At 37.0% G+C, this 16,052-nt stretch overlaps 1 protein-coding gene across 2 annotated transcripts in view; it reads left to right on the top strand.

The window, feature by feature from the left end:
* Window positions 1–16,052, top strand: part of Tmprss11d (transmembrane serine protease 11D) — a 62,794-nt gene that overhangs the window by 22,045 nt on the left and 24,697 nt on the right. For both annotated transcript variants that reach the window (XM_052198340.1, XM_052198341.1), the window contains exons 3-5: window positions 5,205–5,326; window positions 8,624–8,742; window positions 10,229–10,296. In XM_052198340.1, the coding sequence (XP_052054300.1) occupies window positions 5,205–5,326; window positions 8,624–8,742; window positions 10,229–10,296 (309 nt within the window). The remainder of the gene's footprint in view (window positions 1–5,204; window positions 5,327–8,623; window positions 8,743–10,228; window positions 10,297–16,052) is intronic.

Consider the following 16,052-nt stretch of genomic DNA (forward strand, 5'->3'; position numbering starts at 1 on the left):
TGTGCCCCAAACTTCAAATACTTGCCTCCCTCAAATGAAGACCTTTACATGCCTGGCCCTAAATTATTGTCTCTGCCATGACGTTCTCTACCAGTCTCTCTGAATTTATTTCCTTATAGTGTCTTTCCCCGTTCATCCAGCCTCCCAACCCACAAGGTCATTGGTCTCACTAATCCTCCCTCCAGGTTGTCTCTCAAATACACAGTGGGTACCCTGGTTCAGGGCCACCCATTCTCTCTGCCTAGATCTTTATTCTCTTGCATGTGTATCTAGTTTATGACTTTTTTTTCAAGGAGACCAGCTACAATGTATTTAAAGTATCATTAATGAAGCAATTGTCAAATCATAGTTAAGGTAGAGATATACTAAGAAGAAATACGTAGGTAGTAGAATAATAATTGACTGGTTATCTCTTGTATTTGGGGCATATCCATGAGGAATGAAGTGAAGCTAACTCTTCAGTGCCTAATGTATGTAATGTTCAACAACATGAGAAATAGTATGTGCTGGGGACAGGGGCTATAAGCTGTTCATTTAGGTGGCTGTAGAGCATCTATAAGCTATTCAGTGAACAGCTGTAAGCAATGGTACAGAATACACGGAGAGCTATAGGCTAAGGAGGTATCTTAGGAATATTTTACTGGTTGCTTTCTAAAACTACGAGTGAGATCATTTGAAAAGACTACATATCAGAAAAGGTCTGTGTCTCAAACCACTGTTAACATCATAACTGACTTTTTAAAGGGATATAAAAAGTTTCAAAAAGTTCAGTATTCACAATATTATGTATATCTGATCTAATAAGTATTCTGCCACTAACGTCTTCAACTATTGTAGATAATGTGAATTTATTATCAAATTTCTATTCATCTATAGCTAAATATCAAGCATGTCTATGTAATGCCAGAAGTTACTATTCCCATATAAATATATTGAGATATATTTTCAAATTCAAATTAAATCAGTTCCTGTATCACATACTTCCTATGTATACATACTGTGTGTAAAATGTATACATACTATGTGTAAGACAAAATTCTAGACATTTGAGAACACAAATTTGAGATTTGATTAACCTCATGTTTCCTAAAGTGAGATCAAGGGAGACAAGGAACCCAGCACTTTTCTGCCCTCTGAAGTGTGTTGTAATTTAGGACATATACCTTAAGAGGTGTGTGTTCTTTCACTGAAACCTCTTTGGTTTCCATTTCCTGCCCTGTCATTCTTGATCAAAAAGGATTTACTTTCTCAGGTTCACTTTCCCTTTCATTTGCCTTCACATTTCCTAACAGAGATGGACTCTGTTAGAGAGCTCATGAGACCATTGCGAGAGCCAGCAGCCCACATGTGCTGTGTCTGATGGAGGCTTTCACAATAGGGCTATAAAAAAAGGCTGCTCAAGAGGAGAGAGAGAAAGCTAGTTAACCATGTTACAGCAAAGAACTTTTTTGTTGTTGTTGTTTTAATGAAAGTCTCTGGTCAAGAGTGTGGATGAAAAGTAAACTATGTCCTTACAAACTTCAACTACTTTACCCGTCAAAATTCAAACAAATGTTTGCAAACATTGCAAAACTTTCTATGCATTTACAAAGCTTACAATTCAACTGGAATTACCATAAGCTTTATAATCATCAGCGTGCAGAGATTTACCTGTGAGTTACAGGGCAGAGACTTCCTCAGCTTTTTCTACAGGGTGGAACAATCAATTCTTATGTAATCATCGCTTGAGAGATTAAGGTAATTTAGGCTCCACACCCTTTGTTTCTTGAGTCATATGTCTCCTGGTGCTTCTCCCAGTTTAAGATGTTTTCAGGGAACTAAAGGCAAAGTTGGCTCAAAGTCACTCAAACGGGAGACAAGGCTAAAGTAAAGACAAGACAAAGCAAAACATGTGCTGACTCCCACTGTTGTTTTTTGTTTTATTTTATTTTCCTTTTGTAATTTTACTTTATTCTTTTTTCTTCTTTTTTTAATTTTTTTTATTAAATCTTTGTTTTGCAATCCAGCTTTTATCCCTGTCCCAGTCTACCCTCTGCCTGTTCCCATCCACATGAGAATGTCCCCACACCCACCCACACCCACCCAAACAGACTACCCAACTCCCTGGACTCTCCAGTCTCTTGAGGGCTAGGTGCCTCTTCTCTGACTGAATCCAAACCCAGCAGTCCTCTGCTGTATCTGTGTTGGGGGCCTCGTATCATCTGGTGTCTGCCGCATGTTTGGTAGCCCAGTGTTTGAGAGATACTGGCACTACAGTCCTGGAGGGGACAAGTGAATCCAATGATACTCAAAGAGAAAGGGAATGTCAAAATTCCAGTTTTGTCCCCACTGTTGGACTCAGAGAGCCAGTTTTTACCAGTACAGTAAAAAAAATCAGATGAAGTACAAGAGATTAGAAAGGTACAGCTATATCTTTTATTGCTTTACTCTTGGGTAATGCCTTTCCTAGTACATACACTTAAATGCATTTTTATTAAATATGTTTGATCAGAGCTATATTTTTAACTTATAGTGTACCCAGTCAATAAAATCACAAGTTAAGAAATCTACATTTACTTCCAACTTTCATCTAAATGATCACTGATCCCATCCACAGTACATAATATAAAAAAGAATCTATTGCAACAAGGGAAGGGCTCCATTTATAAATCTGTTAGCTGAACATAATTCATCAATTTCATGGCAATCATAACATGAAACCTAAAGTTAAGGGAACAATGATCACCCTAGAATATTCTTTTCTCACCTCAGAATGTCCAAAAGCAAATAGAAGATAATGAAAGTCAGATTAAAATTGGCCTAAATGTACCTGATTCCCAGTTGTTAGGTTTCAAAATATGGAACATGGCCAAGAATTTACAAAAAATATTTATAAATATCACAAATGTTTACAAAAACCCTAAGTATGCCTGACCTTCTAGAGTATCGGAAACAGCAGCATGGAAGAGATGTATCCTAAAAGAATTCACAGATCAGCCTGTTTAACTAGAAATACTTTTATCACGCTAACTTCATTTACATAACCCCATTTCACCCTCCAATAGCCTTGTGAGATAGGCACTGCTAGTCGCATTTCTTCTGGTAAATGATAACGTGATGACCCAAACAAGGAGCTGTTCTGATGACCTCAGAGACAGTGAATCAGACTGTTCTAGACGATATGCCCACTCTGATAGGAAATTGTATATTAATGCAAATTGGTTGGCCTGCACCGCACTTTATTAAGTCATAAAAAAAAATAAGTCACATGCATCCTCTGATGCTGGAGAAGCTCTAATCCAGGGGTTCTCCCAACCTGTGCGGTCCAATCCCTATAGAGGCTGAACAACCTTTACACATGGGTTGCAATTCAGAGGTATCTACCTTGCATATTTGATGTTTACATTACTTTTCATAACAGTGGTAATATTACAGTCATGAAGTAGCAACGAAAATAATGGTGGGGGTCACCACAACATGAGAAACACATCATACATTGGGACAGGTGAAAAACACTTCAGCTCTTGCTACTTTCATGGCCTGTACCATCACCTGTATTAATATGAAGAACAGCTTGAGGGAAGTTATTGTCATAATCCTCAATCTCTCCCCGGCTTCTTTCTCCTCTTTCATCCTTTACATTCAAGGTGGTCTCTCCTTGCCACACCCTTTGTAATGGCCCCTAGTTAAGATGGGTTGCTGCAAGAGTACCAAATTTAGGATCTTGGAAGGCCTTGCAGTGCGGCAGCAGCTTTAGTGGTCAATCTTAAGAGCATACCATTGTGGGATGGGCATTGTGCTGCATATGCTTAACGAGTTTTGAGGAAACAATAGCAGGTAGATTTCCGAGAGTTCAGGCCAACTTTGTCTACACAGAGGTATATAGTAAAACCCTCTCTCAAAAGCACAAACAAAACCCCAAAAATACACAAACGGGTAGGAAAAGATAAAGTAATGTCATGCCATAGGTCAGATGTTCTTATAATTCTACCTAACTACTTCAAAAATACATCAGTTCTATGAACTGAAAAAGTGTGAAAGGAAAAATATGAAGAACATCCTGGTGGGGTTCAGGTTAATTTCTAGGACTATGTTTCTGTAATAAGATCCATGGACAAGCTACAAGATTCAAACACAGTCACGAGCATTGAAAGTACGCATTTCCCAGCAACCAACAAATTGGGAAAAGATCTTCACCAACCCTACATCAGATAGAGGGCTAATATCCAATATATACAAAGAACTCAAGAAGTTAGACTCCAGAAAACCAGATAACCCTATTAAAAATGGGGTACAGAGTTAAACAAAGAATTTTCACCTGAAGAACTTCGGATGGCGGAGAAGCATCTTAAAAAATGCTCGACTTCACTAGTCATCAGGGAAATGCAAATCAAAACAGCCCTGAGATTTCACCTTACACCAGTCAGAATGGCTAAGATTAAAAATTCAGGAGACAGCAGATGTTGGCGAGGATGTGGAGAAAGAGGAACACTCCTCCACTGCTGGTGGGGTTGCAAATTAGTACAACCACTCTGGAAATCAGTCTGGCAGTCCCTCAGAAAACTGGGTATGTCACTTCCGAAAGATCCTGCTATACCACTCCTGGGCATATACCCAGAGGATTCCCTAGCATGTAATAAGGATATATTCTCCACTATGTTCATAGCAGCCCTATTTATAATAGCCAGAAGCTGGAAAGAACACAGGTATCCCTCAACAGAAGAATGGATGCAAAAAATGTGGTATATCTACACAATGGAGTACTATTCAGCCATTAGAAACAATGAATTCATGAAATTCTTAGGCAAATGGATGGAGCTGGAGAACATCATACTAAGTGAGGTAACCCAGTCTCAAAAGATCAATCATGGTATGCACTCACTAATAAGTGGATATTAGCTTGGAAAACTGGAATATGCAAAACATAATCCACACTTCAAATGAGGTACAAGAACGGAGGAGTGGCCCCTGGTTCTGGAAAGACTCAGTGTAGCAGTATAAGACAAAACCAGAACAGGGAAGTGGGAAGGGATAGGTGGGAGGACAGAGGGAGGGAAGGGGGCTTATGTGACTTTCGAGGAGTGGGGAACCAGAAAAGGGGAAATCATTTGAAATGTAAATAAAAAATATATCGAATAAAATTAAAAAAAAAGAAAGAAAGAAAGAAAGAAAGTACGCATTTCCAAGTGAACTGGGTAAACGTCTTTGTTTTATTCCTGTTTCAGGCCAAGATCAATGCTATCGCCGTCGAGATTCTTCAATCCCTTTGCAGTAGCTTTAATTGTCATTACAGCGGTAGGGCTCCTGGCCATGATGGCAGGCCTACTTATTCACTTTTTAGCTTTTGGTAAGTACTTTTCAGATTAAATAATTAAATATGCTCTCAGGTTAAAAAAGTAGTCTTTGCTCTTATGGCTATATCTGTTTCTGAACATAAGTCAATATTACTTAGAATTCTTCTCTAAATAGATATTCCTATATATCCATATTTCTATTCAATGACCATTTTAAGGTTTTGTTTGGTTGTTTTGGGGAGATGGTGGTACATTGGTTTTTTAATAAATAAAAACCATTTGATTATATAAATTCTTTCTTATTAATGAATGAACAATCATCTATTATAAATATCTATTAATGATTACTGAATGAGTAAATCAAGATTATTTAGCTGTAGTACTAATAAAAATTATAATATTTCTGTAAATCTTTGGAGATACCAATAATACTAGTCTGATTTCTTTTACCTTAACAATCTTAGCTTTGTCAATCTTTTGAAAACCCAAAAGAAAATAATCGCATTACATGTATATTATATATGGGTTTTTTTTTTCTTTTAAGGAATACTATTTTAATTCTTTAACTTCTCATAATGCTGTACAAAATAAACAAATTTTAATTTTTTTATTTATTGAAAAGGGAAGTAAAGGGAAATAAAAACACTTTATGATAAAATTAAAGATTTACATGGAAAATATTTCAGATAAACACATTAAAATTGACAATTTTCATAGAAAATTAAAGAGTAAAGTGGTAGACATGTAAAACATTGCTAAATTAATTAAAATATGGGATAGAAATATTTTATGATAAAATTGAAGATTTACATGGAAAATATTTCTGATAAAATTGTAGAAAATGTAGTAAAGCATGTTAGAATTGAAGATTTTCATGGAAAATTTTATACAGATATAATAATAGTAGGTATAAAAGTATTCCTAAGTTGATTGAAAGTGGAATTATAAACATTTTCTGATAAATTTGGAGATTTACATGGAAAATATTTCTGAAAAAATTGAAGAAATATATAGAAAAAACATGTCAAAATTAAAGATTATCATGGAAATTATACAGATAAAATGGTAGGCATAAAGATAATTCTAAGTTGATTAAAGGTGGAATTATAAACATTTTCAGATAATATTGAAGATTTACATGGAAAACATTTCTGGTAAAATTCAAGAAATAAATAGACAAACACGTTAAAATTGACTATTTCATGGAAAATTTTCCATATAAAATGGTAAATATAAAAAACTCTTTCTAAATTAATTGAAGGTGAAATTAGAAACATTTGTGATAAAATTAAAGATTTACATTGACAACATTTCTGATAAAATAGAGGAAGTATATAGAAAGATATTAAAATTGAAGATTATCACGAAAAATAATGCAGATAAAATGGTAGACATAAAAACCATTACAGAATTAATTTAAAAGGGAATTATAAACATTTTCTGATAAAATTAAAGATATACATGAGAAATATTTCGTTAGTCTATGTCTTTTTATTGGGGAGTTGGGTCCATTGTTATTAAGAGATGTTAGGGAATAGTGATTATTTCTTCCTGTTATTTTTGATGTTATTTTTATTCTTGTGTGGATATCTTCTTTTGGGTTTGTTGGAAATTTTTCTTGCTTTTTCTAGGGTGTAGTTTCCCTCCTTGTGTTGGCATTTTCCATCAATCATCCTTTGTAGGGCTGGATTTTTGGACAGATACTGTATAAATTTGGTTTTATCGTGGAATATCTTGGTTTCTCCATATATGATGATTGAGAGTTTTGCTGGGTATAGTAGCCTGGGCTGTCATTTGTGTTCTCTTAGGGTCTATATGAGATCCTGCCCAGTATCTTCTAGCTTTCATCAATTCTGGTGAGAAGTCTGGTGTGACTCTGATAGGTCTGCCTTTATAAGTTACTTGCACTTTTCCCCTTGCTGATTTTGATATTCTTTCTTTGTTTGGTGAATTTGGTGTTTTGATTATTATGTGCAGGGAGGAGTTTCTGTTTCTGTTCTGGTCCAGTCTGTTTGGAGTTCTGAAGGCTTCTTGTATGTTCATGGGCATCTCTTTCTCTAGGTTAGGGAAGTTTTCTTCTACAATTTTGTTGAAGATATTTACTGGACCTTTAAGATATAAATCCTCGCTCTCCTCTATACCTATAATCCTTAGGTTTGATCTTCTCATTTTGTTCTCGAGTTCCTGAATATTTTGGGTTACAAGCTTTATTAATTTTGCATTTTCTTTGGCTGTTGAGTCAATGTTTTCTATGGTATCTTGAGCACCTGAGGTTCTTTCTTCTATCTCTTGTATTCTGTTGTAGATGCTTGCATCTATGACTCCTGAATTCTTTCCAAGGTTTTCTATCTCCAGAGTTGTCTCACTTTGTGATTTCTTTATTGTTTCTACTTCCACTTTTAGATCCTGGATGGTTTTGTTCAGTTCCTTCACTTGATGTGCTTTCCTGTAATTCTTTAAGGGATTTTTGTGTTTCTTCTTTAAGGGCTTCTGCCTGTTGACCCATGATCTCCTGTATTTCTTTAAGGGATTTTTGTGTTTCCTTTGTTGACCGATGTTCTCCTGTATTTCTTTAAGGGAGTTATTTAAGTCTTTCTTGAAGCCCTCTATCAGCATCATGAGATACGATTTTAAATCCAACTCTTGCTTTTCAGGTGTGTTGGGGTATCCGGGACTTGCTGTGGTGGGAGAACTGGGTTCTAATGTTGCCATGTGGCCTTGGTTTATGTTGGTAGGGTTCTTGTGCTTGCCTTTCGCCATCTGTATATCTCTTATGCCAGTTGGTATTTTTTTTTATTTTCTATATTCTTTGTTTACATTCCAAATGATTTCCCCTTTCCCAGATCCCCCCTCCCCATATGTCCCATAAACCTTCTTCTCTCCATCCCTTCTCCAATCACCTCTCTCCTTTTTCTCTGTCTCTGGCTGGAGTTTGTTCCTCCTGTGGGCCTGTAAGCCTTTGTCCTTACTCCTCTGAGCTCAAAAGTGAAAGCACTGCTGGGAGATCTCTCTCTCCTGGTGGGCTATGCACAGAAGGCTGTGGAGTCTCCTGGCTCCCTGGTTTAAATGGCAGCAGGAAGACTTCCTTCCCAGCTGTTCCACTGATCTCATGTCCTGTGTGCTCCTAGCAGGTCCCCTCCAGAGAGAAGGTGGAGATCTCACCTCTGTGCTCAGAAGTGAAAGTGCTGTTGGGAGATCACTCTCTCCTGGCAGGCTATACAAAGAAGGCTGTGGAGTTTCCCCGGCTCCCTGGTACAAATGGTGGCAGGAAGACTTCCTTCCCAGCTGCTCCACTGATCACCACAAAATAAAAATTAATCTACTTAGTAATGTTTTCCTTCCTTCTCCAGACAAGAAAGCTTACTTCTATCATAGCAACTTCCAAATCCTAAATGTTGAATATACTGAAGCTTTAGCCTCACCAGCTACTTATGAATACAGAACCTTGAGTGAAAGAATCGAGGCTATGGTATGTTATTACCCATCTTTTTACTATTTTCTTTGTAATTTTTTTTATCATTTTATTGAAAACAAATGGGATTCTTCTCTCATGCAATACATCCGGACAACTCCCTCCCTATCTCCCCTCTCCTCTTGCCCAACTACATTTCCTCTCTATTTCTTCAGAAAAGAGAAATGAAGCTCACACACAAACACATACATACATGCATGCATGCATTCACAGACACATATGCAGTGCACATGCAGACCAGTGTTCTAGTAGCTAGATCTATGCTCTTATAGCTTATTTCCTGTCTTCCTTGAACATTGAGCTTTCTGAATCTTTGAATTTCAAGAAAGTGAAACAATATGATAATAGACAGTAAAGAAGACCGCAAAACATCATCTCTACTACTAACCTCACAGATAACAGAAAGCACGGAATCTATCAACTAATATAGACTGGAAACGGTGACTTATAGAACACACAAGCAGCTACTACAGTGTTTCCACTTAAGATGCAAAAATGTGAGAGTATACTTTGATTCTATCTGTAGTGCTTTTAAATGAACTACTGAAATGATATGTATAATGATGACCACTTATATTTTAATTTGCTGGCATTTTCTTAAGTGACATATAATTCATATTTGTTCATAAAAGTCATGAATATAAATGGTGAGGATTCTTGAGTATTCTATAATATGAAAGGATTATTAGAACTGTCAATTGTGAGGAAAACACAAAATCCTTTCTTATTCCTTGTTTACTTGATTTTTCCCAATGTGATAAAAATAAAACAGATTGCAAAATCAAATGAATATTAAAATGAATTCATTTGAATAGTTTGATAACTTGAGCAGTTATAACCCAAGCATTTAATAAACATAGTTCTGAAAAACTGACTTCAAGTCCTAGAATAATATAATTTTCAGCACATGTCTAATTCATTTCTACATTCTCCTGTTGACATACACAAGGGCATAGTCTCATGTTATCAGTGAAAGCAATCTATTCTCTAATTTGAAAATAGAGTGTACCTGACCCTGCACAGCAGGGGAACTCTGATAAAGTATATTGTTTCTTTCTCCCCTTCAGACAGTTCATCACTAATCATTCTAATTAGCTTTATACTGATTTTGATTTCATCCATTTATAACTCAGTCATTGTATACCACACACGTGCCAGAAGTTGTTTGAAAGAACTTCCCCTAGTTACTTGAGTCTGATTTCTAACTACCTGACACACAGATACCAAAACATGTATCATGAGTGGCTTGGACTAAAGGCATCCCCTTCTCAGATCACCTGTGCTTAACAGCTGCAAAATAGAAACTGCATCTGAGGGTTACACCATTTGCCTATATTGGTCCTATGCTCTCTGTGACAAAACGAAGCTGGCCTTACCTGACAGATTTTTACTTTTCATCATATAAGTCCCATGTTGCAGATATTAAAATGCAATAAAGAGCCTGCAATTACAGTGGGATTATGTTCCCATTTTCTTTCTACAGATTACTGATGCATTTCGAGGATCAAATCTAAGAAGTGAGTTTATCAGGACACATGTTGTCAAACTGAAGTAAGTGATACCTTACCAAAAACTATATTTGTAAAGATACAATTTAGAACATTTGACTTCTGTTTGCACTGTGGCTGTTAAGTGACATGTTCATGTAATTGTTCTAATAATATGAAAATATGAAAAATGAAGTAGCTGAAAACACAAGGTAAAATGCTGAATTTATTCTGCTATTGATATAAATAACCATATCACTTCATTCTTAATGGGAGAAAGAAGAAAGTATACAGGAAAAGCTGATAATGAAGGGGACTATAACGGGGCCAGGCTACTGTGTAAATCCACTAGATATCATAGTGCAGTCTACGTAAACAGTGTCTCCTTGAATTGCACAATACTTGGGGTGTATTCATCCAAGATCAGTACAACATGCCAACACTAGAAGTACGTTTTTGACTTCCCAGAATGTCATAATAAAAGGAAGATAATGTAGCAGACTCCATGACAAGTCTGTCATGGACTAATAGCAGGAGTGACTGGATGCAGGCTTTGTGAGAATCTGTTACTCATACCTTAGTTACTATTGTGATAAATCAGGCTTTTCCAAGGAAAAGAGCCACACTGAGTAATAGTTCCAAGACTGTCTTCAAGGCCCACATTGCTCGGTTCTTCAAGTGACAATGTGAATATTCATTAATATGCTGAGATATTATGAATTTATTCTCAAGCATTGTTAACATCACAGAAAAGGCAAACTGATAGTTAATGAAGTTTTAATGAAAAATTCGAGGATGCGGAAGAAACTATGGAAGAGTACAGAATACATTTCTACCTGCTCAACGTGCATTCCTTTGGGTGCCTTCTGTTTGTACTAGCTGTTAACACTCAGAGGTTTAAGCCAACACTGGAGGAATAGATGGAAAAGCCTTTCCTTTCCTTTGGTTAACTTCTCACGTCCCACTGTTGTCCAACATCTGGCCACACTCCAAAGTATGAAGCGTTTTTGCCAATTTCATCAACAGCATCCAAATCACAAAATCCAGGGAGATCACTTTACTTTTACTCTTGGACCTCTGAGCATCATTTGGGACTGTTGGATTGTTGCTAAAATGTCACCCTCTGGCTCTCAGGACTCTTACATAGTCATGATTTTCCTGTTATCTATCTAGATAGCTTCTCTCTTTCCTTTGAGAGCTCTAGTTTATCTCTCACGTGTTGAATATGAGTGTGCACTGTGCCACACACATCACAGTTCACAGTCATTTTTTCCACTGGCTTCAAGGCCTCTGTTGATTATCTGTTAATTAGTCTTGAACTTGTATCTCTGACATTATTACAACCGTGTTTTTCATCCACAAATATGAACAAATGTAATGATACTTTTAGACAGCATCAATATACAGAGATCTGTAGCTGTCTAATCATCTCAATCAAACGCATTAGTCCACTAGCATTGTCTGTCTCAGTGTTTGGCATCACCACCAACCAGTTGCTTATGAATGAAATCTTGGAGTCACCTTCAACTTTTGATTCTCCCTCAGGTCCACATACCTAGTTTCCTAGTATTCAACTTTGATTACGGAAATACCTCCCAACTCCATAACTTTTAATGTAATGCAACCATCCTTCTCAATATTAGACTGTAACGGTCTCCAAATGCATCTTTCGCCACTGAATATCTCAAACATAAACATTATTTGAAGGAAAAATCCAAACATACTATTCCCTTAATTAAAACCATCCTACTGTCAATACTTTAACATTATTATATGTGAAAAGTTTAATGTATTATGTTTACATTTATTTACTTATAAATATGCACATTTACATGTTTATTATATAAATAAACACATAAATATAAATATATGTATATTTAAATAAGGGAATGTTAAAATACAATAGATATATAGCTATATATCTATAAATGGGTCCTGATATAAACATATAAAAATTATACATACAAACATAAGATGTATATCTTATACACACATATTTATCAAGAATATGTATATAAAAATGCAATTAAAATTTTCTTCCTAGTTTTAAGAATTCCATGACATTCAAGGATAAAGGTAAAGGACTCTATCTCAGTCACCTAGTACCTAGCACAGGATTATCAAGGTGGCAAATAGTGGTTTCAAGTTTAAATGCCAAAGTCAGGAGTTATTTGGAGGTGAGGACTCGGGATGGTGTGTTTTTATTTGAAAACCATGCTAAATGGTTTATGGTTTTCTACCATCACAAATTTTGCTACCCCTAGGAGTTGAGTTCTCCAAGGATGAAATGTCCCAAAATGTTAAGCCATCAGAACACAGGTAGGAAGCTACATGCTTAATACACCTCATTTAGCCATTTCTTACTTGCATTTAAAATCTCAGGTGGACCTTCACTGCTTCTTCCCCTGAGATATTTTAGTACAGTACATAAAAATAGTTATTCAATGCCTGTATCAACCATTTGTATCTATCAAATTCAACATCTTACTACCTTTTTTCAAGAAATCAAAACCTAACAATGTGGTTCAAATCTCAGTTGTACTCTACTCACTACCAACACTATTGCTTCTTTTACCCATAGTTCTCATCGGTTAAGTGACTGTTTCAGACACTAGTGTCATGTGTCAGACACTAGATTTGGTTCTAAGTATAGACACAAAGAAAAAAAACTGAGTTTCAGATTTGATGGGGAGGGAGATCAGATGATAAGGAACAACAAGAAAGCACAGTCGTGGGTCAATTGGAATATCTTTCACAGAGTAAAAGAACCAGTATGGAGCTAAAGATTGAATGAGATTAAGAAGCCTCCTGTGATGAAATGGTATTTGAGCAGAAATGTGGAAACAATAAAGATGAACTTGGAAAATAACAAGCCTTTCACGTGATAACATGTATGGAGTCAATAAACAGAAAGGATGCCTATGAGGGTACAATGGAGTTAAGGGTGATCAGAAATATAGACAGACACAAGAGCATGCAGGCCTTGTTGGACATAATAAAGGAAAGGAGAGTTTATTCTGAATGACATAGGACGTCATTGCGAGGAAGGGATGTAATCAAAGGATTTTAAAGAATCACAACTGGTAAACTCTTCGCCGTGCAAGCATGAGAACCTGAGTTTGATTTCCCTGAGTCCATGTTTTGTTTGTTTGTTTGCTTGCTTGTTTGTTTTTTAATGAGTATGTTGTCAAATCATTATAATCCCAGAAAGGAAGAAAGAGACAGAAGGACCCTTGGAGCTCAGTGACCAACCAGTGTAACCTGCTTGTTCTAGGCACACCATGCCAATGAGAGATCCTGTCTCAAAAAACTAAAGTAGCTGGCTCCAACATCTGGGGTGGACCTCTGGCCTCCACACGTGCATATGCCCAGCCAAATGAACACACACATGTTTTAAAGGATTCCCACCCTGTGAGATGGAACACAGAGAGGAGGACCAGCACTGACAGCAGGAAGCACCTGAGGAGTAAAAGCAATAAAAAATATAGATGCTGCAGGCCTGAATAATATCCTAGAGCATATCAAAAAGTAATGTGGTTCCAGATGAGCCCTTAAAGTAGTATTGGCAGGACTGGATACTGAATGAAAAAGATTTTCGTTCTTCTGCATACTCCTATGGATTTATCATACAAATGTATCCATAACAGATATATAGAAGCATTATTTTTAAATTGTTTGCATCAGTCCAGGTTAGATTGCTTTTCCCATGAGAATTAGAGCTGGATTGACATTTGTGAACTTTCTAACAAGTTATACCCTTTCAAAGCACAGTTAGTCAACTCTCATTTATTGTGATTATATATATATAAATGAATAATAAAGCTATTACTTCAGTGAGGATGCTTTCTATCAGCAAAGCTTTACCTAGTCTTTTTGTTAGTTTGTTTGCTCTTTTTTTTTTTTTTTTTTTTGGCTTTGTTGAGATAAGGTCTTCCTGTTAAAGCCCAGGATGGCCTCAGGCTAATTCAATCTCCTGCCTCAACCTTCAGAGTACCGAATTACAAGCATGAACCATAACACACCACTTATCTGATTTTTTGAGGGGGTGAAATCATATATTTTTATATTTATAAGCTCTTCTTGTATATTAATCATTTCCAATATACTGTGTAGAGCATTTCAAGGGGTGTTTTTTTTCCTTTTTGTTTTAGCTTGGGAATTCCCTAAAAATTCAGAGAATAAATTGTTAGTATATCAACACAAATGCAAATATCAGAAAGCCAGGTTCATTTTGTTCAAATTATGTGGAAAAAATCTTTTTATCCCATTCATATTTGAGTCTTGGAAAGATATAAAACTTTTCTTTAGGATGAGTAGGGTTTTTTCCTCCTTATTCATGCCTACACTGGAGTTCAGTTGTTTGAAATATCACTACTAACTCCTGTTTTGCACTCCCCTAAGACCTCACCTCTGGTTGTTACATATTTGTTAAATGGAAGCCTACTTAACATTCTAGCATTTGTAACTTAATAGATTGCTTTTGATCACAAGTATTTCCTCACTATCACACAGGCTCAGTTTTGAATCTGAAAGAGAATTTGTACCATTTTATCTAATATTTTACAATATTTCAAAATTGTTTAGCTTTAGCATCATGTAAGTTTTCATTGTTCAGTGTCTGATGCTCCATTTAAACTGCCCAACTGTGAGAGTGACCACAGTGAAATTCCACCACAGCTAATTTATCGAAACTTAGAGTAGTACCAGGCACCATAAAAGGTTTTGTATATGTTCTAAAAAGTACTAAATTAGTTGCTGGGACAGCAAATAGTATTTCTACCATTTGAACTGGCAGTTGAGTTGGAAGGATAAAACAAGAAATGTATGAGAAACATCAAGACAAATATGCCTATTGGACTTTTTCAAAGAAAGAAAGAAGGAAGGAAGGAGGGAGGGAGGGGAGAGGGAGGGAGGGAGTAAAGCAGGAAAGAAGGAAGGAAGGAAGGAAGGAAGGAAGGAAGGAAGGAAGGAAGGAAGGAAGGAAGGAAGGAAGGAAACTGTCCTAGAAACACAATAACCAAAAGCAGCCTGGGGAGAAAGAGTTTATCTGGCTTATAAGCTTACACTTGTACATCACTGTTCAACACTGAACAGGACAGGAACTCGAACAGCCAGGAGACTGGAGACAGGAGCTGATGCAGAGGACATGGGAAGATGCTGCTTACTGACTTGTCTCTCATTGCTTGCTCAACCTGCTTTCTTATTTTTTTTTAATTGAGTATCTTCTTCATTTACATTGCCAATGGTAAAACCTTTCCCAATTTTCCCCTCCCAAAAGCCCCCCTCCCCAAAGATTCCCTACCCATGCTCCCATCCCCTGCCTCCATGTATATGCCGCTCTACCCAACAAACTCCCACCTCCCCACCAATCCCCCACCCCAGTCCGTTTCCCTTTGTTGGGGCCTCTATTGAGCCTTTACCTGACCAAAGACCACTCCTCCCACTGATGCCCAACAAGGCCTTCCTCTGCCACATTTTTGGCTGGAACCATGTGTACCCCTTGGTTGATAGTTCAGTCCCTGGGAGTCTTGGGGTGTCTGTGTGCCCAAAAAATTGTTCTTCCCATGGGGCTATAAGCCCCTTCAGCTCCTCAGGACCACCCTCCAGATCCTCCGTTGGGGACCCCAAGCCTAGTCCAATAGTTGGTTGCTAGTTTCTGCCTCTGTATATATAAGGCTCTGGCAGGGCCCCTTTGGAGACAGCCATGGCATGCTCTTTTTGGTACACGCTTCTTGTCGTAGTGTCGGGGTTTGGTGACTGTTTATAGGATGAATCCCCAGGTAGGGCAGTCACTAGGTGGCCTTTACTTCAGACTATGCT

This window comes from Apodemus sylvaticus, chromosome 11 (genome assembly GCF_947179515.1).
Source record: "Apodemus sylvaticus chromosome 11, mApoSyl1.1, whole genome shotgun sequence".
Lineage (NCBI taxonomy): Eukaryota > Metazoa > Chordata > Mammalia > Rodentia > Muridae > Apodemus > Apodemus sylvaticus.